Raw genomic sequence first — 26,830 nt, forward strand, 5'->3', positions numbered from 1 at the left:
GGATATGACGTTTTGTATGACACGGGTGACATGATCCCAAATCCAAATATTGGTGCGTATCAGATATGAAAGATATCAGTTTGGACAAATCCACCAGATATTAAATTGATTCTTATATCGAGAAATGTTAAACTGAATTCGCTTTTTTCCATAGTGAAATTGCGTGACGCGCAAAGGGAGATTAACATTTCATGAATAGCTGTAAGTTGACTTTCACTGGATTTTAATTTGATGAAACCGTTGTCTAAAAACCCTTTCCACGAATGTCCAATTTGTTCTTTCATAGATTCTCCAAGAATATCTTTCAAATTATCATAAAACATATTCTCTAAAAATCCCCAAACAAGGGTTGCATAAGTAGGGGTTGCCTTAGTACCCATGGCTACACCTTTCTTTTGGGAATAGTAAGATCCATCAAAATAAAACATGTTATTGGTTATAACCAATGTCAATGCATCAGTGATAAACTCATCCGAAAATCTTTCTATTTCATGGTGGTACTCTTTCAGCCAGACTCTACAGCTTCCAATCCGAGCTCAGTTTCAATATTACTTTACAAACTTACGACATCCAAACTGACTAACATCGATCCGTACGGTACCTCAGTAGGTTATTTACATAAAAAAATCAATGTCATCTCTGGGAAAACCTTTTACATGTTTAAGAGGGCTTAAGAATAATGTCTATGAAATTGCTAAGACGCTGAGTACAGCTCTCGGGTTCTCCCACAATAGGTCTAAAAGATCAATCCTCTGGATTCGTGTCCGTTACAGTTATGGCCTGATGGGACTTGTACGTGGTACGTTCTGAAAACGCTAGTTCAGTTTTACTCCACTTAATTATTTATATAGTAGCAATCTTCAGTAACAGTTGAAAAATAACACATCTAAAATATTTACACACACACACAAACACACACAAACACAGATTGAAAAGCGCTCGTTAAATTTACTCCACTTATTTATTTATACATATAATGACGTAACACTAAACACAATGTCATAGCTGAAGATTCTTGACGTCATTCAACATTGAGGATTTCTGAGGTCAAGATCAGTGCATTTTTCTGATGGAGAGCTCAAAAGGATTAAGAAATAATTGACACTAAAGAAATTATTACACTTGCATGTGTGCCATATTGATTTTACGAAACTCATGTGAGAATTCATGAATTACACCTAGCTCTCGCTTCGGAAATAAAAGAATTCGGACTATCGTTTCGTATAACACACATGCTCGCATACTGATCTCTGTCTATCAACCACGAGGGAGGTAAAAAAAGTAATAATAAGGTGGTAAAGTTGGGTATGGGTGGAGAGGGGGGGGGGGGGGGGGGGGGGGGGTCAAGCGTGGGAAGGCACGGCGTCGGCTGGCGAGCTGGAGTGGCGAGGAAGCTACTGTTTGTGCCCAGCCAGGAGCCTCCTGGCTAGGTCGAGCTCTCCAGGAGGAAGAGCTCTAAACAGTGAGTTGGTGAGGCGGGCGGCGGCGTTGGTGCTGAAGAGCGGTGGGACTGGGAGTTCACAGTCGACCAGGAAGTCCGAGAGATCCTGGAAGCTGTGAATCTCATGCTCAAACCGCTCCTGTCCCCAGAACTGCACCAGCACCAAGGGTGGGCGTGGGCGGTTGCTGGGATACAGTCTGCCGTTGTCATGCTGGTAGCAGGGGTTAGGGAGGACCTCGTGCTGTTCCAGGATGTGCTGTGCCTGTTGTGCAAGGAGGAGACGGTCGTCAACCTTACTCTCTTGTTCTGGGACTGGGTCAGTCTGGACTTGGCTGGAGTTGAGGGGCGGGCCTGGTGGTGTGGCGGTCTGGGTCTCCGAGTTCCTGCTTGGTGGTGATGGAAGAGGGGGAGAGTCGGGGGAGAAGATGCTTTTCCTCTTTCTCTTCTTTCTTCCGTGTCCTGTCCCTTCCGGCGTGCGAAAGGGCTCCTCCCCTCTGGATTCGAGGGTAGCGAGTTCCAGTGCCACTGAAGGGGGTGGAGGGGTGGTGGGAAGGCTCTCCTGGATCTCCATGGGGGGAACTGGTGGAGCCTTCTTCACTGTGGGCGGCCTGGCCTTCTGTACCGGGCGTGGTGCAGCAGGGGCAGGGGCCGGGGTCTTTTTCTCCTTAGGCTTGGTCTTGGCCGGAGCTTTGACCAGAGGCCTTTTCCTTTGACCTAAGTCGAAGGAGATGGAGAGGGTGGAGGAGTTGGACTTGTACGAAGTCCGTAGGGAGTAGTCCCCGACCCTGTAAGCCAGCAAGGGCTCCAGGATGGCGACTAGCTCCCTAGGTAGAGATAGAGCGATATCCCTCATGGTGATAGCTTGGGTTGCGAGCAAGGAAGGACACGTCTGCACAGGGCGAGTGTCCGAGTGTCACCGTATCTCGACTCTACTTTTGTACTGGTCTAGTGACCGCTCCGGGCCCCCGCTTTATTTCCGACACCGCTCGGAAAAGTCCGGTGGTCCTCGTTGTTTGGTGTCATTGCATTCTAAGTTAGAGATAAAGTTGTCCGACTATTCATATTGTTGTGATTTAATGGCACACTCATACCACGTACTGACTTGATATTTGTTATCTCCTATGTGTCGCTACCTTATTCATGTATTGTTTGTTTGTTTGTTGTTTACGCCACACTCAGCAATATTCCAGCTATATGACGGCGGTCTGTAAATAATCGAGTCTGGATCAGACAACCCAGTGATTGACATCATGAGCAATTGGGATACGATGACATGCATCAACTAAGTCAGCGAGCCTGACCGCTCGACCCCGCGCGCGGTTGCTGAAGACCAATTAAAATCGCCTCTTCACGGGCCATGATAGGATTCGCAGTTCGAATCCGACCAGGATATGATCTTTAGACTGTCTTCACCTGACCGATGCTGGTCGGCTTCGCAAGTGGTCAACCTCCAAGTCATACGTTACTGTACGCTTCCACCCATGACCCGATGGTTGAGACACGAATACGTACATACACCCAAACAAAAGTGTCAAAACTTGTGGTGTCGCCCCGGGACTTAGTTCAAATGTGCCTATGTTACCCAGCAGAGAATGGGTATACGTACCCGATATGTGAGGTGGATGTAAAACACCTTCTAGCGCCCCTAGGCAGCTTGGGTTGTATACTACCCAGGGAGTTGACTTTGTGATATGATGAAATTTCCAGACGTTATTTGGAAGAAAAGAGGTGAAAACCTTATTTATTTCAATAAAATCAACAATATTGAATATTTCTGAGCGAATTCAGCGATCAGATCCGATGATGCCTTGAACGGCAGTTTCCACGTCAAGGCCTGATGTATTTCACTTCCTGAATGGAGATATCATTGTTGATGATCAAACGATCTGGGTTTATGTCGAGGAAGTTGTCGGTTTGCTCACAGACGAAGTTCCCGTCCAAGCTCACCTGAAATGACGATATGAAGGGGCCATTATACACAGACAACTACTATCGTAGGCTGGAAAGATGTTCATGTAAAGATGCTATGCAATGATCAGACGTAATCTCACGTATGACTGACGCAATATGAATTAAATGAATCTCAAAAGGTATCAGAGGTTTTCACCAATTATTGCTCTGAGTGAAGATCGCGCCGGGTGAACAATCTAATCGGTCAATCAACGTTAAGGCTCCAAATGTTCAGTCGAGTTAGCGAAGCATTCGTGCAAGCATATCGAATTTGTGTATCTCGAAATCAAATATAATCATGAAGTTTTGAATTAAAAAAATAAAGAAGAGCTATTACATTGTTGTGGAGAGTTTATACACTGGCATCTTCTGCCCATAATGTGTGCTAACGAAGGTATATTTGTGTTCTGTGGCGGTTTTCTGTGGCTTAGATAAAACAATCGAATCGAAGTGATAAAGATATTAGGCCGAATCGTTTTCGAAAATTGACATCTGATTGTCTCAAGAATCCAATCCTTCATTTAGATTGGGCTGTCCAGTTTTCTCAGGGTTTACCGGACGCGCCTTTACAATGATTTAACACTTCTGCAACATGGCGACAACGAACAAAGAGAGACAACTCATTCCAGAGCAAGAAAATGCTTAGACAAATGCACCAAGAAATACATAAGCCATCTATTACCCACCACCTAACCCAAATGGTTTGTTTGTTTCTAACGCTACTCCAGAAAAAAAATCGAGTCTGCATCTGACAATCCAGTGATTGACATCAAGCGCATCGGTCTACGCAACTGGGATACGATGACATGCATCAACCAAGTCACCGAGCCTGACAATCGATTACGTAAGACGCCTTTTACGACAAGCATGGGTTGCTGAAGATCTATTCTTACTGGGATCTTCACGGGGTCCTAATCGTATGCATGAACGTTTGGTGTAAGAAAAGTGAACGAAACGTTCCCCAACCTTGTATGTTTGGACGTCCCGTGCTATCTCGGCCCGGAATGTAGTACCGACGGCAAAGGGAAAGGTGTGGACTTTGGTGCCCGACAGGTAAATGTTTTGCTGCTTGGAGGAGCTGTTGAAGCGCACGTCCATGTTCAGTAGCACAGAGTTGTCGGACAACAGGACCATTTCAAATCTAAATCAATAAAACAAGAAGACAACTGTAGGTGTTTTCAACTACTTACTAAAACAGAAGCAGCCCATTTATGACATTTGTTCAAAGCTTCTGAAGTCGTTGAAAAAAAATCCTTTGATACCGATATATCACTGATGACACCAAGTGTTCGCGATAAGAGTAATCATGTTCTGCCCTACCGATAGCACCCCCCATTGACACAATTTGCATAAAAAAGTCAGTATTTATTGCCTGACGCCGCACAGCAGTACTCCATGGATCCATGAACCAGAAAGTGAGTGAGTGAGTGAGTTGGGTTTAACGCCTCTTTTAACATTATTCCAGTTATATCACGGCGTGTCAGCTTAATCTGGGAGGAAAGCCCGAAGTGATGCAGGTCTCAGACGTTTACCACTTCGGTGAAACCCACGAGCACGGGTATGGTGCTGACAAACCTAGAAACATAATCGGGGCGAACATCATAGGTTTCTGGCGTACCCAAGGGACGCAACTCTGCACAGCGAATCGCGGCGCCTTAGACGACTGGGCCACCCGTGCCCCCTGAACCAGTTGGCCATGATGTGTGCAGAGTGTGTAACACATGAATGTGTGACTGACTTCATTAAATGATCTTATGTGACTGACCGTGTGCTGGCGGTGGGCGTGGCGATGATCTCGACCCGGGACCCCACTGTCATCCCACAGGGGATAGCCGCCTCGAAGTTGACCGACTGCAAGTGAAAGGACTACAGACGTGCGTGACATCTCGGATTCATGTGTGGAAACAACAGCTGGCTTGAATAACCGAACGTTCTTGTAAGTTTTGAAATCAATAGAAAGGTTGCCGTAGCTCGATTCCCCACATGGGTACAAAAACGTTAGGCCTCTCACTTGCTATCATTCACACTTGATATAAACCTATACTGAAGAAGTTGTCTTTACCATATCTAGAACCGCGTGGTGAAGTAGTGTTTGCTGTATCGGGAACCCCGTGGCGAAGTAGTGTTTGCTGTATCGTGAACCGTGTGGTGAAGTAGTGTCTGCTGTATCGGGAACCGCGTGGAGAAGTTGTGCTTGCTGTATCGTGAACCGCGTGGTGAAGTAGTGTTTGCTGTATCGGGAACCGTGTGGTGAAGTAGTAAATGCTGTATCGTGAACCGCGTGGCGAAGTAGTGTTTGCTGTATCGGGAACCGCGTGAAGAGGTAGTAAATGCTGTATCGTGAACCGAGTGGTGAAGTAGTGCTTGCTGTATCGTGAACCGAGTGGTGAAGTAGTGTTTGCTGTATCGGGAACCGCGTGGTGAAGTAGTGTTTGCTGCATTAGGAACCCCGTGGTGAAGTAGTATTTGCTGTATCGTGAACCGCGTGGAGAAGTAGTGTTTGCTGTATCGGGAACCGTGTGGTGAAGTAGTAAATGCTGTATCGTGAACCGAGTGGTGAAGTAGTGCTTGCTGTATCGTGAACCGAGTGGTGAAGTAGTGCTTGCTGTATCGTGAACCGCGTGGAGAAGTTTTGCTTGCTGTATCGCGAACCGAGTGGTGAAGTAGTGCTTGCTGTATCGAGAACCGCGTGGAGAAGTTGTGTTTGCTGTATCGGGAACCGCGTGAAGAGGTAGTAAATGCTTTATCGGGAACCGCGTGGAGAAGTAGTGTTTGTTGTATCGGGAACCGCGTGGCGAAGTAGTGTTTGCTGTATCGGGAACCGCGTGAGGAGGTAGTAAATGCTTTATCGGGAACCGCGTGGAGAGGTAGTGTTTACTGTATCGGGAACCGCGTGGCGAAGTAGTGTTTGCTGTATCGGGAACCGCGTGAAGAGGTAGTAAATGCTTTATCGGGAACCGCGTGGAGAGGTAGTGTTTACTGTATCGGGAACCGCGTGGTGAAGTAGTGCTTGCTGTATCGTGAACCGATAGGTGAAGTAGTGCTTGCTTTATCGAGAACCGCGTGGAGAAGTTGTGTTTGCTGTATCGGGAACCGCGTGGCGAAGTAGTGTTTGCTGTATCGTGAACCGCGTGTTGAAGTAGTGTCTGCTGTATGGAGAACCACGTGGCGAAGTAGTGTTTGCTGTATCGGGAACCGCGTGTTGAAGTAGTGTCTGCTGTATGGAGAACCACGTGGCGAAGTAGTGTTTGCTGTATCGGGAACCGCGTGGTGAAGTAGTGCTTACTGTATCGTGAACCGCGTGGAGAAGTTGTGTTTGCTGTATCGGGAACCGCGTGGCGAAGTAGTGTTTGCTGTATCGGGAACCGCGTGAAGAGGTAGTAAATGCTTTATCGGGAACCGCGTGGAGAAGTTGTGTTTGCTGTATCGGGAACCGCGTGGCGAAGTAGTGTTTGCTGTATCGAAAACATCCAGCTCCTTTCCCCAGCCCCCAGGGAAACAGCTCTGCAAATCAAACTTGTGAGCATTGTGTCACTGACGCCCGCTTCTATTGAACCATTGGTAATTCACATGTATATCACACATTACCAAGCTTTACTGACCGGGTTTATCCATAGAGCCCTGTTACATTGGCCGTTGAGTCCATTCCACTCGCCCGTGCTGGAACAGCGTTGCTTGGCACTACTCCCACAGAACAGGAACCCAGGCCTACAGGTATACTTGGCCCTTGCTCCCACAAACTGTCCTTCAGAGGATACATCTGCGTTAGCCAAGGGAGGAGGGTTGTTGCATACCTTTAGCTCTGCAATAAAGGGGGACAGTCGGTTAAACTGGGGTTTTAAATACGACATGACAAACCAGTGATTGACATTATGAGCAAAGATCCATGTGGGCGGGGTACGATCACACCCACGTAATCCAAGTCGCCGAGCCTGACCACCCGATTCATTCAATCGCCTCTTACGACTAGCACAGGAGAGGGCCATTACCTATACGTTATGATTAGTTGATAAGATGTCATCGGGGATCCCGAGATTTCATTGTATTTATGTTGCATGTGCGGCACATGTAAGATTTGACCGACCGACGTCATGGACGTCAGGAAATGTGACGAGTGATCGAGAAGATATTAATTGAATACTAGTTATCGAATCTGGACAAGGCAAACAAATAATTGTAAACGTTAGCAACGATCCACCAAGTTAACCAACCATCATCCTCCACAACTGACTGGAATGGTGCCTACATCCTGCTTAGAGGCAACGCTTGACTTTAATGTACAGAGGGCAACAATCAGGGTATTTCTTGAATTGGAATATAAAACATCAACGCTAGAGAATAACCGGTCTCGATTATCCTACGATTCCCCCGGCGTAAAAGACAAAATAGCCCAATGAGATACCATGCCGCAGTTTAACATGAATACCCCACCCAGACACAGTATGTTGATTCTAGTCAACTTGTCCATGTCTCAGCCCCTTACAACAGAGTGTCAGGCAGGGTAATAACAAGTACCCTCTTTTAACGTCTTTTGGTGTGACGCGATCGGGGATCGGACCTCGTACCTTCCGCTCTCCGGGCAGACGCTCTACCACTAGACCACGGAGGCGGTCTCACCGTGGAAAGCCAAAACGGATGAACATTACGTCTTCAGCGTGGCGAGCGAACGTTTTTAACCACTATGCTACCCCAACGCCCCGGGACATTATCAAATAATGCGACATCTCTAACATTATCTGGAACCACCAACCGCACTGATGATGGAATAATGGAAACTTAATACACATAATGTTATTGGACGAGTTTATTTATGGTATGCTTTCTGTCGCTTTTGTCTCTTTGCAAAGTAACGGCAAGCGAGATGAAAATAGACACACGCAAACTCCTACATACAAGACAATCTGGGTGATACCAACATATATACACCTCGTCATAAATATCGCGCCACACATTTTAAAGTAAAAGTAGAATTTAATTTTCGTTTTTTTTAAACTTCAAGTACATATTTCATTTACTACACCATCTGTGAACATAATATCACAAACACACCCTTTTCCGAGCTGCACGTGCATTCTTGCGTTGAGCATGCTTGTACCGGGGGTCGGTTTGCAAGAAATCCACTGGTCCGATGAAAGCAGATTTTTGCTGCATCATACAGACGGGAGGGCATGAGTTTGGAGGCAGAGAGGCACAGCATATGATCAGAGGAACGTTCAAGCTGATGTTCCATTTGGGGGTGGATCCGTCATGGTGTGGGGGTGTTGTTCCTACGATTGTAAACTTGACCTCATCACAGTTCCCGGAACACTGAATGGAGAGAGGTACCAGAACTTGATCCTGAACGGTGCTGTTGTGCCTCATTTCGATAACCATGCTCTCGCCATCCGTCCAGTCTTCATGGACGATAATGCCAGACCGCATCGTGCTGGAGCTGTTGTTCAGCATCCCCCACACAACGCCATTGAGACACTACCCTGGCCTGCCAGAAGTCCAGACATTAATCCTATTGCGCATTTGTGGGACATTTTGGGACGTAGGGTGAGAGCAAGGGATCCTCGAGTTCAGAACCTTCAGGAATTGACCCATGCATTGCATGATGAGTGGCAGCAGATTCCCCAACAGAGATTCAGACGTCTGGTGACCAGCATGAAACGGCGTGTAGAACATGTTATCCAAGTGCGAGGCGGTTACACCAGATACTGAGTTAGCCAGTCATTGTGGACCTAACTAGTGTGTTCGACATTAATGAAATGTGAACTGTGTTGTGTGTCTGTTGTAACGACTCCGGCAGCCATACTTATGTCACCTTATTTCACGGTGATTTTAGTGAACTTGAGTTTGCTACAATTAAACCCTCAATTAGTGCTCAAATTCGGTCTCGTGTTGTCGATTTTCTGACTGAACGCTCACATGAGGCCATATAAACAGTTTTATGTGCTTTTCTAAGCACCATTTTTATGAGGTTGAAGATCCAGTTTTACTTAGTGAAAAAAAAGTGGGTGGTGCGATATTTATGACGAGGTGTATACTATCATACCAGCTGACCTACATTAGACTTGTGGTCACCAGGTTGTAGATTATGTCTGGAATATTGACCACCTGGTCAGGCTGATTCCCAGCTGTGACCTGGCCTTCTAGGGACATGATCGGGTGGCTTTCTTTCACCTATATATGGTGTCCAGGAAAATACCTGTACACCCCATGGGGTGCTGGGTTAGAATTGGTCCCAAGGATATACCCGTTGTAGGTGGCGACTTAATAGATTGGGTTGTCGGGTTCTGTTACTGTTGATTGCTATCATCGTACCCCTACAGCGTGGATCGTGGCTCATAATATGAATCACTGGATTTTCTGGCCCAGACGCGATTATTTACATACTGCTGTTAAATAGCTGCAATAGTCCTGAGTGAGGCGTTAAACAACAAACAAACAAACAAACAAACAAAGCACCGGTACACATGTTTAACGTCGTAACAAATTCAAATAAACAAACTTGAAAATGTATATTGTTTTTTTGTTAGTCGTTTAACGCGGCAGTATTTCAGCTATATGACGGCTGTCTGTAAATAATCAAGTCTGGACAAGACAATCCAGTGATTCACATCATGAGCATCGATAGCATGCATAAACCAAGTCAGCGAGCCTGACCATCACCCCGCTAGTCTCGTCTTACGACAAGCATAGTCACCTTTTTACACCAAGCATGGGTTGCTGAAGACTGCTGATTTTCACGGGTCGAAAATGTATATTGACAGAAGATGAATCCTTCAATCTGGTGTCTGAACCACCGACTTCTGAATGCCTATCATTAAAGAACTATACAGATCAACCTTAAATTACTAATGTGTACTTATTGGTGTAACCAACACATTGACTGCAGCGACCGAAATGTCTACATGGTTAAAAAATAAAAAAATATAAAAATAATTTATTTTACTGGCACTTCAAATGGTATACACATTAAGACGAGAAGCGTTCGTAGGATATCAAGTATTATATAGTATGCTAAATTTAGATCCTTCACAGGAAAGAGAAGATACGGTTAAAATAATGCTATTTTATGTCTACAGAAGGAGGACCGACAAACACTTTTCTATAATCATAAGACATCTCTGCTAAAAGCAGAATCCCTCTCTCTGTATATTAACAGAGAGTTTGACAGAACACGCACAGCATTGCGGCAACTTCGGATTCTTGTAGTCTTTTGTTGATATAAATAGAGTAACGAAAAATTTAGTTATAAAACAATGTTAATTAAATTCCTAAATGGTTAAGGAACCCTTCGGGCACAGAGGGTAGAGTAGTGTTGATTGTGGATAAAAAAAGCAAAAAAGCATGTCATCAACCTTAACGACACAAAGACAAAAGCTACAGTGAATAAGATCAACATGAGGAGATCGGGAAATCCCTAAACGGCTCACTACAGAGAGTTTCCATTGGTTGTTCTACGCATCAATCCGTAACGTTCCGGGTATGTGACGGTGGAATGTATAGAATCAAGTATTGACCAGTAATTGGCATCATGGGCATCGATCCACGCAAGTTGGATATGCTTATAACCCGATCCATTTCGTCGTCTTTAACGTCAAGCATAGGTTGCTCTATTCGTACCCAGTATCCCAACGGGTTTAAAGATTTCGACCACAATAAACAGGAAACAAAGGATAATGAAATTGAACCTCATAGAAGCGTTATTGCCATGTGGCTGAAACGTGGCGCTTCCATTTCCGTTAGACTGGTCTTGTGACAGATCTACGAATACAACGAATTCAGTGAGTGGGTGAGTTGGGTTTAACGCCGCTTTTAACAGTATTCCAGTTATATCTCAGCGTGTCAGCTTAATGTGGGAGGAAAGCCCAAAGTGATGCAGGTTTCAGACGTTTACCACTTCGGTGAAACCCACGAGCACGGGTATGGTGCTGACAAACCTAGAAACATAATCGGGGCGAACCGGGATTCGAACCCACAATCATAGGTTTCTGGCATGCCCAAGGGACGCAACTCTGCACAGCGAATCGCGGTGCCTTAGACGACTGGGCCACCCGTGCCCCCCTCACTGTCCCTAAGACACATTCACATTTTAATATCCTGTATTAAACGCTATTTGTATGGTAATAAATAAACAGTGTGAGTAAGTTTGCTTTACGCCACTTTTAGCAAAATTGAATATTCCAGCAATACTACGACGGGGACACCACAAATAGGCTTCACACATTCTACTAATTTTCGGAATCGAACAAGGGTCATCGGCGTGACGAGCGAACGCTTTAACCAATAGGCTACCTCGCCGCCCCCCTTGGTATTAAGTGTTTACATTGTAAAAGTACACGTCAAATGCGAGTCTAGCAAGCGCGATGAGCTGAGCTTTTCTGATAGTTTGTGAAATAAATATTGCCCAATGTATTTCCCGGATTGTCCACAGTGGATATCGTAAAAGGTGATCAAACGGATCGGGTTGTCAGGGTGCCGTGAAAAATTTGGAAGTTAATCACTGGATTGTGTGGTCGAGACCCACTTACATACAGACCGACGTCATATATATGGAATATTGCTGAGTGTGGCTTTAAACCACAAACAAACAAAACAAAACAAAACAAACATCATAATGTTAAACCTGTGACATCATAATGTTAAACCTGTGACATCATAATGTTGAATAACAATTAAGTTACCTGGAAAGCACCCCACCAACAGAGCCGCTGACGTGTCGCCCTGTGTTGCCGTGCACTGGCTGTTGTCATCTGGACTTGTTCCATCCAGACTAAATGTCAGTGAGTCCAACTCCACTCCATACAGGTCAGCATGGTCTGCCGTCACTGTCAACGAATAATTTCCTGCAGCAAGTCTTCTTTCAACTCCAATGTTTACAACTTCCAAAATATTATTCCACAATTCACCATTTCCAGACAGTTCTCGTGTTTCTACCCTTCCAATCTCTCTGTCATTAACAGAGATGGTTATGAGATCCTTCAGGCCATCATTGGAGTATCGCATTTTGTCCATCCTAAATGTTTTTTCTTTCGTCAAGCATAGATCATATGTCAAGGACTCAGTGTTGTAAAGAGCAACCGTTTTCTTATTTGAAGCATCGGCTCGATTGCGCAAGCGACAGTTTGTGAGAGTAAGTTCGTCAAACTCTATAGTTACTTCGTGGGCTTTTGACGTCCTCATGAACGCCAGGGACAGCAACACTGCACACAACGAGTACATCATCATCATAGCGGGTTTGTGGTCTGGGCTCTGCGCTGAAAACCACCTAAACTCTCCTCTTATGTACGTGGTTCGGGTGTCAAGTGGTCAAACTGTTTCGCGCATGCCTAAGCTTAGAACAGGAAACGGCATTACTACTCTGTGCTACGATAAGACATAGATGAAATATTTACTGGAGTAGGTTATGTCAAGATCCTGATTTGCAGGATGTAACGGGACATTTAAAGCATGGCCTTAATCGTACTATTGAAATGTAACATCCTTATACAGCTCTGTCGCTCCCTGTCGGTGGGTGCACGGGTGGATCAGTCGTCTGAGGCGCCGCGATTCTCTGTGCAGATTTGCGTCCCTTGGGCATGCCAGAAACCTATGATTGTGGGTTCGAATCCCGATTCGCCCCAATTGTTTCTAGGTTTGTCAGCACCATACCCGTGCTCGTGGGTTTCACCGAGGTGGTAAACGTCTGAGACCTGCATTACTTCGGGCTTTCCTCTCACATTAAGCTGACATGATATACCTGGAATACTGTTAAAAGCGGCGTTAAACCCAACTCACTCATAATATCAGTCACTGGGTTGTCTGGCCCTGATTCAATCGTTTACAGGCCGACGTCATATAGCTGGAATATTTTTAAACAACGAACAAACTATAACCCGTGAAGATGTATGCCGAATAAAACGTCAACACATTGAAACATATCTGACAAATACATTCATTCATACACTCAAATTCATGAAGAAACTTTAAAAGTTGAACAATGATGAGGGTTTGATAAAGTATTAGTTTAAAGTGTGCTTATAATTTATGTTCTGTACTAAAGGCAGTTCAATTATTGTTTGCAAAATGACGAGAATAAGGTTTGTGACATTCCTACAATTATCAGAATTCCACAAAAACTCATGCTAAGTCTCAGTTTGAACGAGTGGCACCAACCAGCTGACTCCATACAGGTCGGAAGTGTCTGGTAGTTACAGGGGGCACGGTTTCCCAGTCGTTTAAAGCGCCGTAATTCGCTGTGCATAGTTGCGTCCCTTGGGCACACCAGAAACCTATGATCGTGGGCTCGAATCGCTGTTCGTCGATCATGTTTCTAGGTTCATCAGCACCATGCCCATACTGGTTGGTTTTACCGAAGTGGTGAACGTCTGAGACCTGCATCACTTCGGGCTTTCTTACTACATTCGGCTGACAGGAAGTCATGAAACACTGTTCAAAGCGGCATTAAACCAATCTCACTCACTCACCCAGACAGTTAAAATCATCTCTGTACAAGTCAGGGAGTCAGACCCTATGAAGGTTTGTGTTGTCTGACTCGTCTGAGTATCGTCTGTTAGGCTGAAAGCGTCAGGGAAATAAACGTTACTCTGTAAAGGTTTGTGTTGCCTGACTCGTCTGAGTATCGTCTGTTAGGTTGAAAGCGTCAGGGAAATAAACGTTACTCTATGAAGGTTTGTGTTGCCTGACTCGTCTGAGTATCGTCTGTTAGGTTGAAAGCGTCAGGGAAATATACGTTACTCTGTGAAGGTTTGTGTTGTCTGACTCGTCTGAGTATCGTCTGTTAGGTTGAAAGCGTCAGGGAAAAAAACGTTACTCTGTGAAGGTTTGTGTTGCCTGACTCGTCTGAGTATCGTCTGTTAGGTTGAAAGCGTCAGGGAAATAAACGTTACTCTATGAAGGTTTGTGTTGCCTGACTCGTCTGAGTATCGTCTGTTAGGTTGAAAGCGTCAGGGAAATATACGTTACTCTGTGAAGGTTTGTGTTGTCTGACTCGTCTGAGTATCGTCTGTTAGGTTGAAAGCGTCAGGGAAATATACGTTACTCTGTGAAGGTTTGTGTTGTCTGACTCGTCTGAGTATCGTCTGTTAGGTTGAAAGCGTCAGGGAAATAAACGTTACTCTGTGAAAGTTTGTGTTGCCTGTAGAATATTTACACATATAATGAGTAATCTTAACCTCTTGCACCAGTTCGATCAATGGGAATTATGTTATGAAGTTATACAGTTATAAAAACATCATAGTCACAAATGTGACACAGCAGTATCAAGAAATACCAGGCAAAACATTTGTCTTAAATTAATAGTGTGTAAAAGAGAAGTATAAAAACATAATACACATGTTGTGTTCATTCGATTTTGTGTCAACCTTTGTCAACTTCAGTGTATGGTCTTCATCTCCTGACCGCCTCCGTGGTCTAGTGGTAGAGCGTCCGCCCGGAGAGCGGAAGGTCCGGGGTTCGATCCCCGACCGCGTCATACCAAAATACGTCAAAAGATGGTACTTGTTGTTACCCTGTCTGGCGCTCGGCATGAAAGGGCTCAAACAAGGACTGGTCGGCTCGGAGTCAGTATACTGTGTCTGAGTGGGGTATTCATGTTAAACTGCGGCATGATATCTCAGTTAGCGAGCACTTTAAATCGGCATCAGTCCGGACTAGTACAAGCAGCCACACACACACACACACGTACATGCACGTCGCTATATAAGTGCAATAATCTTGGACCTCACCTCTTCATCTCCTGCGTGGTCAGCACTGCTCTCAGGGTAGTGACATACATCAACTAGATGGTGTAAGAACCTGAGTTGTTTCCACATCATCTGACCTCAAAGTCTGACCTGAAGACGCGTCATCACACTGTCCATATACTATGCCAAAAGAGTAGGGGATAATGGGTATCATCAAGACAGATCTTCTGATCTACATTGGACTGGCAAATGGAAATAATATGGTCATATCTGCTGGGGAGTAGGCGATCAGATCTAATGGGTTCAAATGGTTGGTGTGATAAAATGGAGACGCACGAATTCGAAATTTGCATTTTGCAGCCAACGTCACTAATATCGGGTAAAACCACCTTAGTTGGCCAGAAAATCGCGAATTCGTCAAGGCATGCTTCTGATGAGTCGACCAATGTCAGCTTGACTCATGGTGTTCCACTCATCAGTGAGATCAACACCGACACAACTGGCACCACGAGTGGCTCAATGTTGTTGTCCTGATACTATTGACTGTGACTCTGCCATGGATAATACGGAGCGCAGTTAGAAAACAAAACTTTAGCCCAACGTCTATTATCTCAGTGCTGACACCACTGGCGCCTCAGCTTCCAATGACGTGCAGTAAGTTTTGGGATGACACGTGGACGTCCTGCACGCACGATTTCGCTTCATGTGGGCATGTACTGTTGCAACCGCTCCCTTATCTGAGTGGCAGTTTGCTACATATTTCTTAATGACATCGTTCTGACTTATCAGATTGAGAAACATGTAGCGTTTGGGCAACAATATTCTGACTTGTGCTTACCTGTAACATGCCTAGGACACGACAACGTCCAGAACGTTGATAAAGCTGCATGATCAATGCTATTGCTTCCTAAATGATTAAATGTGTTGAATAAAGTGTCTTCAAGCGGTTAGTTCCAAGTAAACATTATGCGTCTGCTCACAACCGAGTCTGAGTGACAGTGGTAAATCTGACATACCACCCCTTGCACGTGTTGTCCGAGGTCACGTGCGTTATGACTGTCACAATGTTGTTTTGGGGAGCTTTGTTTCTTCTGAAATGTTCTTGCCACATAAATCACGTACTTGTACTGCCAGACATAGGTGTATTTTTTCCTGAAGTTTCACCTCAAACAAAATATCCTCTACTTTATTTTACGTAGTATACAAGATATGTGCCCATATTAACGATTCTTATATTTTACCTGCGGTTCAATTGATCATCTGCTGTTCTTACAAACCTTATCACTGACGATCGCCATTATGGTGAATTTGACCTGCTCCAGAAGTAAACCAAAATGTAATCTATTTCAGATTGAGCATTGGGTGTCACGTACGCCTTTTTCGGTAAATATCCTTTTAGAAAACGACGACTTGGCATGTTGTGTTCGATCATATCTTTTATACGCATTGACTTTGGCCTATGTTGTTACACGTCAGGAAATGTCCCAAACATATATTGGTTTTATATCAAGTTTGAAAGCTCAATGTATACCCAAACATACTTTTCGATTTTGTCAATATTGTTGTTAAAAATGATGGTGAAAACTGCGTGACATTCCTTACACTGATGTGTCCAATGATAACGGTTTACTCCATATTTAATCGGTCTAAATCAAATTTATGTTTTTTTTATTTGTCAGAACATTTGAACATGGTAGGTTGGATGTGAGGATGGTTTCGGGTTCAAGTGCAATGATTGGGAGGGCTGGCTGTCAAGACTGAAGACGGACCAATGATAACTTGTCACATTATTACATCAAGGTTACGTATTCCATGTACTGTGATATGTTTAACATAATTTTGGGACAGTTTAGATAACGATCATTGGAGTTGTTATACACTTATAATCATTAGGGACGGTGGAGTAGCCTAGTGGTTAAATCGTTCGCTCGTCACGCCGAAAGGCCCGGGTTCGATTTCCCACATGGGTACAATGTGTGAAGCATATTTCTGGTGTCTCCCGCTGTGATATTGCTGGAATATTGCTAAAAGCGGCGTAAAACCATACTCACTCACTCACTATAATAATTAATCCAGCAACGTTTTTGATATTCATTTAACTTTTTTGAAAAAATGCAATTAAAGAAGACATAAATTAGATTAATATTTAAAACCTAAAAGGAGATAATAAGAATCAAAAGGAAATATGATAACACATATAATATAATATAACACATATAATATAAGTACTTTTGTTAAGAATGTACGGTTGCACACGATACAAGTGTGAAGAAAATATGAAAATACACGATATATGTACATGTATTAAGAAAGCAAGGTTGATCACCTTTATATTGTTATGAAAATTAATATGTCAAAAACATTAATGTCTTACATGTTCGTATCAAGAAATGTTCGGTTGCTACATGTGCGTTTTAGGAAAGGTAAGGTTACGTAATATGAATGTGAAAAGCACAATATTTTTACACAACACGTTCGTGTTAACAAAAGTTCGACTACGCAACAGCTACGTTTTAGGAAATGCAAATGTGTAAAGAAAAGTAAGATCGCTCACAATTGAAGTGTGGAAGGAAGCAGCACAAGGTGTATGTGTTCAGCGACTAAGGTAGCCAATTTTGAACATTAAGAGGAATGCAATACTTCTGACCATCCTTGTGGTTGCATTCAAGATCAGATGTGACATGTATTGAATAATTCACAAATCAACCTGGTAGAAATTAACTTTAGTTCCAAAACTTTCCAACCTACCTTTACCTGTAATACATCACAAGGAACAAATAAGGTCTCTAACTCGGCAACAGGATCTGCATAATCTAAGAAAAGGGTGAAGACATTTTGGTATTTTGAACATGAGAAAATATTTTACTGTCAGGTTAATTTTCTTAGTAGATGTAGATAAGCATATGGTTAAAAACCACTCTTACAAGTAGGTCACAGACTTGCTTATGGGTCTTATGTACTTTATCATACTAAATATATATCAAAGGAAATTGGCTAGTTGCCAACCTTTGAGGCCAATACTACCCATAGTTTTTGAAAGATGTGTGTTTTCTGGAGCGCACGTTGTAGAGGTGCACGTATAGTTACCCATGTTCTCGTTGAGGGATATCTTCACATGTGAGGTGAGGTGAGGTGAGGTGAGGTGAGGTGAGGTGAAGTGAAATGGGGTTCGACGACATGCACGGGTGTGTGTGTGTGTGTGTGTGTGTGTATGTGTGTGTGTGTGTGTGTGTGTGTGTGTGTGTGTGTGTGTGTGTGTGTGTGTGTGTGTGTGTGTGTGTGTGTGTGTGTGTGTGTGTGTGTGTGTGAGGTACCGTTTGCACACGTCCTGACTGATGCCAGTTTCATATAGCTAGCCCACTGAGATACCCTGCAGCGCATGAATACCCCACTCAGACACAGTATACTGACTCAAAGCTGACCAGTCCTTGTTCTACACCCTCAATGTCGAGCACCAGACAGGGTAACAACAAGTTCCATATTTTAAGGTATTTTGGTATGACGCGGTATCGAACCACCGACTTTCATCCTTACGGCCAGAAGCTTTACCCACTAGACCACGAAAAAATGAAACAATGAAATGATAGTGAACGTATAATGTGATACATATATGTGACACTGTACAATTTATTTCGAGCCTGTAGATTAATGACTAGTGTGGCCACCGTGTTGGGCGATACATGCAGGACACCTTGATGGCAACCCCTGGATTAACTTTCATATGGTTACCTTAAGTTTGGTTTTGTCCGCCATTGACGCCTGAAGAGCTGCCCTGAGCCGGGGTAGGTTGGTGGGAGCTGAATCTCTGGCGTACACTCTCTGCCAGAAAACACCCCATAGATGCTCTATTGAGGACATTTCAGGGAACATAGCGGGTCAGTTCCATGACTGCATACCTCCTGGTTCGAGATAATCGGTGACGGCCTGGGCTCGATGTAGTCTGGCAATGTTATCTAGCAGTTCAGTTCCTAATTTCCGCCGATAAATCCAGCTGGGAAGTCCAGTGTAAAAACCAAATCAGTTCGCCTGAAATGTGTGATACCGCTCCACACCATAACAACTACCGCTCCCATATTTATCATGGTTAAGCATTGTTGCCCTGGCATACCGCTCGCCGCTACATCGCCAACAAGTTTTCTGCCATCTGTGAATTGGAGCCAAACCCTTGATTCGTCTGTAAACACTGATGTTGCCGCCTATGGTAAGCTGTTGGGTCACACCCTTCACAGGGCGCCTTGCTTTCAGACGGGCTGCACAATTTTTTTTAAAGGAGAGTTGTTGAAATTCGCCTTTTGAAATAGAGAGCAGATTTGAATCTATTGCGTAGTGAAATTAATGCAGTGAAACCCTCTATCGTATTCAATGTATCAATTCGCCATTTTGTCTGTTCATTTTTTGTGTCCATGTTTGACCATGCACAAACGAGCTTTGTCGCATAAAAACCAACCGCTGCATGAAATTAAAAAAAACACATCACCAGCACCGTGACAACCGACCCGACGGTAAGCCCGACGGTGACGAGGACTCTATCAGATGGACCTGTTGTAGCTATAGTATGGAGCCTTGTTTTCGAACTAGTTGCCATGACAACGACCGTGATGTAACAATGCCATTGTTGGAAATTGGTTAGGTAAACATCTTATCCAGATACTCGGTAACAACGTGCAGATCTGTACAAGCTTGAAAAGACGGATGTCAATTGAGATGAAACAGGGTTTAACTTATACAGCGACGTGCAGGCACGTATGTGTGAGCAGCTGCTTGTATTAGATGTCGGTTTCATTGTACGAGATACCGTGTAGCAGTTTAAGATAAATACCACACTCAGACACAGTATGTCGATTCAGAACCGATCATTCCTCGTTTTATCCCCTTAATGCTGAGCGCCAGGCAGGGTGACAACAAATACCATCTGTTGACATGTTTTGGTATTTCCGGACTCCGGACAGACGCTCTGTCCACTTGACCACGAAGGCGGTCTTCAATAGACGGGACAAATCTCCTGGGACAACAGGAGGATTACTATTGCTATGAGAACCCATGGTAGCGAGAGAGGGGAGCGTCGTTTGTACTGTCTGGCTGTCATGGATGGCAGTTCACGTTGAAGGACAAGTAAAGACGACATAGCAACTTTGTAGATAATGATAATTTATGGTGTACTTAATCACAAATGCTTGACCAGAAGTAAATTTGAAAACGGAAATAGCATAAAACAGACGATAAACAACGACAGGCGAAATCGTCGCCCCAAACGATAAAAATCGCCACAGAGGGGATTCCCCTTACTGGGTTGAAACGAGTTCCCGGTGTTTGACGCGCTGCACAATCTCAACGATCGGGCCGGCACCCAGTCTGCCTAGTGGTTTTCTGAAGGTCTTCCTACTTGTCCAGCATCTATCGTTATTGGTACAAACTCACTAAGACAACAGGTGATTAAGGGAGGCATCTCACATATGGCACAAGTAATTGGTGACAATCTCACAAAATATTACGACACAAGTAATTAATGAAACTATATTCACATTCAACGTACAGCGTAAAAACTTTAAAAATATATATCAGTGAGTGGGTCAAGATAGTAATCATTTAGTACGTTTGAGCTATAAAAGGAATTTCAGACAAAAAAACAGCATTCCTCTGTGGAATATGCTCAGGTCGACTTACAGTTTATTTCCAAATAATTACATCTATTCACAATGGTGTTTCACTTTAGTTTGACTGTGCATCATGTTTATTTGAGATATGAAGGAAAAGCGCATATATTGTGTATTCTTGGTTTGCAAATCGTTATCTATGTGTTGGAAGCATCCGCCGGTACAAGTGAGGTGAGGTGAAATGGGGTTTAACGTCGCGGCCAAGATTATTGCATTATATTGCACATATCTCACACCACCAAATGAAAGCCTTTGACACGCACCACATACCACGCCGGTATCTTTTGTTTATTTTAGAAGCCGATTAAGGAAAGTGTTATTTCAACATTTTCACTTAGACAATTAAATACTTTCTGAAAATGTTTTGAATGTTTTCTCCTCGGAAATTTATTTAATATACAGAGGACAATTGATGTTTTTAAAAAAAATCGCAATATTTTTCGCTTCACTTGACCTCTAAAGCTGACCTGAACTCTCGTCTGTTGACGGTGTGTGGCAAGAACCAACATAGAAATATGTCCCGGCAATGGCAGAAAAAGGAAATGTATCTGTTCAGAGGTAACTGAGAGAAGGTACTTCCGCATAGATTCCAATGCTGGCGCGTTGAGAAATATGGACTTTGAACGCAATAGCGATGCTGCTGTTGCTCCTGTGGTCATACAGGAAGAATGCCTTCACTCACCACCCCGCACCACCACCAGGACCCCATCCACACCCCACACCTACCCATTATAGGTGTTTGTGTCCCGTCTGTGGGTAGATTGTCTCCACGGTCAGGTGTTTGTGCCTACATCGCAATGAAATTTAAGACTCACAAATCGTGTAGTATGAAAATATAAAGCAATGGGGAAGCATAGTTTGTAGAGTGTCATCCCGAAGGTCTGGGTTCTGTCCAACGAGATGACGATGTCTGAAGCCCATTTCTGTTATGCTCATACAATGAATACGCTCAAAACTTTATAGAAGAAGCTTTTTGTGCCTTCGTAATATTCTCGGCATTATCACTGGTACCAGTCTGTGCCTGTTGTCAAGTATAGTTCTAGAAGCTAAACTAACCTTAAAGGAACAATTCACGTCGGTGGTGTGCGAAAGTAGTCGCGTTGACCGCCTGGCGTGTGAGCGTGGGTGGGCAGATAGGTTGTGATTATCTCTAAAGTCTAGTCATAGTTACATATTACAAGTATCACTTTTTATATAAATAATGTCGACCAGCTGGCTTTGAGTATTTTATCTTACTTCTATTAGTTTACTATCACTCTGGATGACTCAGTGTGTGTAGTTCCTCATGCGCACCTGTCAATAATATTTGCAGTTATTATTGAAATCATGCAATATGAATTGACGAAAGACGTAACAAGCTAGCTGAATACACACAGATAATGATGTATGAGCATAAGAATGATGTTAGTGTTAACCGGTATGAGTAAGTGAGTATGGTTTTACGCCGCTTTCAGCAATATTCCAGCAATATCACGGCGTGGGACACCGGGCATGGGCTACAAATGTACCCATGAGGGGAATCGAACCCGGGGCTTTGGCGTGACGAGCGAACGCTTCAACCACTAGGCTACCCCACCCACCCGTTAACAGGTTTGAAGACAATCACGGAAGTACGGGAACAGTCGCGGTTGTCATAGATCGTATAAATACTGTGTACATCCCGCATTTGCACTGGAAGACATCCCATAGCCTAGCACATGTACATGTATTGGGAGAACTTTCGTGCGTGTGTGTTTTATTCATATTAAAAAAGAGTGATTTTTGTACATGTGCTGGTGATTAGGGGCCTCACTCTGGGAGTGCGGGTTCCAATCCCGGATGGGAGTCAACCCAAAAAAGTAATAGAATGTTTACTTAACTAAGAAGTGAGTAAGTTGGGTTTAATGCCGCTTTGAACAGTATTCCAGTTATATCAAGGCGTATCAGTTTATTGTGGGAGCAAAGCCCGATTTGATGAAGGTCTCAGACGTTTACCACTGGGTGAAACCAACGAGTACGGGTATGGTGCTGACAAACCTAGAACCATAATCGGGGCGAAGAGAGATTAGAACCCACAATCATAGGTTTCTGGCGGGCCCAAAGGACCCAACTCTGCACAGCGAATTGCGGCGCCTTAAGCTACTGGGCCACCCATGCCCCACTAAACTAAGAAAGTGTGTTATAAAGAGGTAATTCAAGGTTATTATTGCACTAAAGTTCATACGCGTCCTTACAAAATGGGAATACTATTTTAGCAATTAAAGGTATCGGGTGTTGTGTACAGATAATCAATGATTAAGATGTTTGAGTGTACGCAACTAACATATTATTACTCTAGATTCGAGCAAGAAGATGTGTCTCTTGACGTTAAACCGGCCATCACTATGCTTTCTAAGTTTGTTTGGAGGACGCTTCCAAGTATGACGCATCAGTGACCAATATGGTGTCCCTAGCAATTCGCTGTTTTGACTTGGGCCATATGTCCCCGTGTTTGTTCGGGTGAACAAACAACTGATTAGCCTTTGCCTTTGCCGGCAGGATAAGCCCATTTTTTAATAGTGATTATTTGATGCTATTGAGTCATGAACACATGGTCGTGATATAGTCGGAAACGTGGTATTCACTTTTCCTTTAGCAGGGAAGTCTTATGACTATGGAAATTTTGCGCTTTTATTTGAATTATTACACGAAAAAGGTAAAGCCTTCTTTAACACACATGTACAATGTATATTTTTACGTAATTTTACTGTACATTCTATCGGAAGGGAAAATATGCCCACCTAGCATTAGATGTGTTCTTGTGTCATGACATTATTGTCTATTTTGTCATTCCACGATTGATGTTTTGTTTTTCCAATATTTGGTGTGAAAAATGTAGTGCGACGGATGATAGATATATGGACATATAGTACTAAAAGCTTTGTTTACAGTTACAGCGAATACATTGTATGTCGACAATCGTTAATTATATTATATGATGTTGTGTTATGTTATAGAAGAATATAAAAATATATTATTGTGTTAATAAAATAATATATTTTTAATAATGAGCGTGTATATAAAGAAACATATGTTTGTTGAATATATTTTTAATTCTGCATGTCATGAGTGTGTGTGTAATAGAAAACACCTGTCCGTGTGGGCGAGTGATAATGGGTCACCCTGTCCACACTGTAACAGCTATGCATTCCTTGCCATTCTCGTTATGCGACGTTGCCTAGATTAATCATTACTATGTTCAAAGAAATAATTACGTTTTATTGAGACATTTTGTACGATGTATCCAAAATATGACAATGTTCCATTCCCATGACTCTCTGCAATGACCTCGCGATGACCTAGTTCTTTATGTTTTCCACGAAAAAATAGAAATCACTCATGTCCTGCAACGATGTAGTTGAACTGTTTTGTTTGGAAGTCAACTGCCATGGAGTCGACACGAGAGGTACACGTACGTTCTAGAATTCAAAACGTCAACACAAGAGAAACACCAGTCTCCATTATCTGCCGAAACAGTTCCATTGGGTGTAAAAACCAAAATATCAAAAAAATTATATGAAACAATATATTTATTACGAACATGTATTTAGAAAAGTAGCAATGTGTAGGTGGCATATATCGAGAAAGTCACTAATGCGTGGGTGACAAGTATAGAGAAAGTCACTAATGCGTGGGTGACAAGTATAGAGAAAGTCACTAATGCGTTGGTGACAAGTATCAGGACGACAATAATGCGTGGGTGACAAGTATAGAGAAAGTCACTAATGCGTTGGTGACAAGTATCAGGACGACAATAATGCGTGGGTGACAAGTATAGAGAAAGGCAATAATGCGTGGGTGACAAGTAGCAGAACGGCAATAATGCGTGGGTGACAAGTATAGAGAAAGGCAATAATGCGTGGGTGACAAGTATCAGAACGGCAATAATGCGTGGGTGACAAGTATAGAGAAAGGCAATAATGCGTGGGTGACAAGTATCAGAACGGCAATAATGCGTGGGTGACAAGTATATTGAAAGGCAATAATGCGTCGGTGACAAGTATCAGAACGGCAATAATGCGTGGGTGACAAGTATAGAGAAAGGCAATAATGCGTCGGTGACAAGTATCAGAACGGCAATAATGCGTGGGTGACAAGTATAGTGAAAGGCAATAATGCGTCGGTGACAAGTATCAGAACGGCAATAATGCGTGGGTGACAAGTATAGTGAAAGGCAATAATGCATGGGTGACAGGTATCAGAACGGCAATAATGCATGTGTGACATTTATGGAGAAAGGAAACATTACGCGGATGACATAAATCGAGAATGGCAGTATCGATTATGTAAGAATTTTACATCTAGGAAATATGGTTGTGACAGTAAGTGCAGTTATTTCTCGATGCTCTCACACACGTACAGCAATTCTACGCTTACCCCACTAATTCCATTACGGATAACTACATTGAGTTGAATCTTTCCACGGATGTAAACAAGAATACACAAACAGAAACAATTGTGTGAAAGTAAGCTTAAACAACAGCTTTAACTGGTTGTCTTTGAGATAGCGTGCCGAACTGTGACCCATGTGTGGGAGGTGATTTGATAACGTGCAGAGATAAAAAAAAAAAATTAGTGATAAAAAATACATATATTTTTTCATTAAGCATTCGTCTCCCTTTTCCATCATTACAAAAAAGGAAAAGCATTATATATTCTTTTGAAATGTGTGCATGTAAAATATCACACTACAACGTGTATTTTAAAGATATTTCAAATATCCAAATATCCACACAAACTTAATAAATAATTAATAGGTTCATTTAACTGATCATGAGTTATCTCCCTTGTGTTTCACTCAGTTAAGTAATCTTGGTAACAAACTGGAACCGGAAAGTAACCCAGGTGTCACGTGACGTTTTCGTATAATACCGCGAGAATTGCGGCGAGATGTCAGAGTGCATCAGAAAGCCATCATGAACAGGGGCCTTTGTATAGCCCTGACTCTCATTGTCGCCACCCAGGCGTCGACAGTAAGAAAAAAGGAAGATCAAGGTAAGTGATCTTTTTATTTAAAAAAATGTTAGATACTAATACAATTTATTTAAAATGTAGCAACTACATTCAATACATGTAGCAACTCAAATGTGTCATTTATCACAATTTAAAGGATTATTGTTAACCCTTTTCGTGGTTCCAAATTAAAGCCAATACATCCGATTAAAATGAAAACATTTAAGACGTCGATAGAAAAATGTTATGGGGATTTATATCTACTGTATTTTGAGGGTTTACTTGATATGTACCCATGGATATTAAAATGCTAGTTTCTTAACATAAGGCGAACATAAGAAGGTATTTATAGCGAACATTTGGTATCATCACTATTTGATAGTGATTCATAAACTAATGCTTATGACAAAATCATATTCATACAATGAACTCTGTTTTAGCAGCAATTTCGTATGATTGTGTACACGGTTTTGTAGCGTTTAATAATTAGAATTGAAGGTAGTTTAATATATTTCAATTATATTCAACATATAAAAAACACGCTTTACACTATTTTTCTGAAGATGCACCTAACCACCTACATGGTACGCAGTTTTATTTGTACTATATATACAGTTGGAACATATTTAGTGTACAATTAGTCAGGACAAGTAATGGCAACATATGTTGTTTTAGAAACTTCTAGATTACAATAAAACAGTTGGTGTATCTCTCAGTATAGATAGACAAGGAAGGTCAGAGGTGTGCCTCAGTGTGGGTCACTGTTCATATACACGTAATGCGTTATCTAGCTTTGCCCCAGGTCCTATTTATAAGTACTTGCTGTATCTTGTAACTTTACGACAACAACAACAAAAACAACAACAAAGACCTCATTAAATAATAAACATTTTTTAAATATCTTTCATAAATGTTGATACGATGTTTTGTAGAATGCACAAGAAGTTAATCAAAATTGAAAGCAATTTTATTTCAGAACCCAAACTAATCATATGTCCTTATGCCGTTTCAAAGATCGACGTTTTATTTGGTTTTATTTAATGCAATGACACCGAAGCAAATGATCATTAACAAATGCAATTTTTTTTGTTCCAGAAAAAAGAGCGGCACCTACCGGTAAGTTAGAATCCTGAAGTAATATA

At 42.7% G+C, this 26,830-nt stretch overlaps 3 protein-coding genes across 4 annotated transcripts in view; 1 reads left to right on the forward strand and 2 right to left on the reverse strand.

Annotated features, from left to right (window-relative positions):
* Nucleotides 1-1,394: 1,394 nt before the first annotated feature.
* LOC125381132 (WAS/WASL-interacting protein family member 1-like) lies at nucleotides 1,395-2,294 on the reverse strand. The gene has a single exon (XM_048397365.1). The coding sequence runs from the start codon at nucleotides 2,292-2,294 to the stop codon at nucleotides 1,395-1,397; it is 900 nt and encodes a 299-aa protein (XP_048253322.1).
* Nucleotides 2,295-3,151: 857 nt separating this feature from the next.
* On the reverse strand, nucleotides 3,152-12,714 carry LOC124133939. Of its 2 annotated transcripts, none has more exons than XM_046498530.2 (5): nucleotides 12,064-12,714; nucleotides 6,994-7,193; nucleotides 5,157-5,257; nucleotides 4,358-4,532; nucleotides 3,152-3,388 (listed from the first exon to the last, which is right to left on the reverse strand). In XM_046498530.2, the coding sequence occupies exons 1-5, from the start codon at nucleotides 12,608-12,610 to the stop codon at nucleotides 3,269-3,271; spliced, it is 1,143 nt and encodes a 380-aa protein (XP_046354486.2). In that variant the 5' UTR covers nucleotides 12,611-12,714; the 3' UTR covers nucleotides 3,152-3,268. The 2 variants fall into 2 exon arrangements, with proteins under 2 accessions (XP_046354486.2, XP_046354488.2); XM_046498532.2 differs by having other exon boundaries at nucleotides 5,157-5,242; nucleotides 12,064-12,693.
* A 12,930-nt stretch (nucleotides 12,715-25,644) lies between these two features.
* The window catches only part of LOC124133941, a 67,987-nt gene continuing 66,801 nt past the window's right edge, over nucleotides 25,645-26,830 (forward strand). Inside the window, exons 1-2 of the mRNA XM_048397687.1 lie at nucleotides 25,645-25,730; nucleotides 26,784-26,804. Coding sequence (XP_048253644.1) covers nucleotides 25,652-25,730; nucleotides 26,784-26,804 — 100 coding nt within the window. The 5' untranslated portion in view covers nucleotides 25,645-25,651. The remainder of the gene's footprint in view (nucleotides 25,731-26,783; nucleotides 26,805-26,830) is intronic.

This window comes from Haliotis rufescens, unplaced genomic scaffold, assembly GCF_023055435.1.
Source record: "Haliotis rufescens isolate VD_foot unplaced genomic scaffold, xgHalRufe1.0.p SCAF_17, whole genome shotgun sequence".
NCBI classification, from domain to species: Eukaryota; Metazoa; Mollusca; class Gastropoda; order Lepetellida; family Haliotidae; genus Haliotis; species Haliotis rufescens.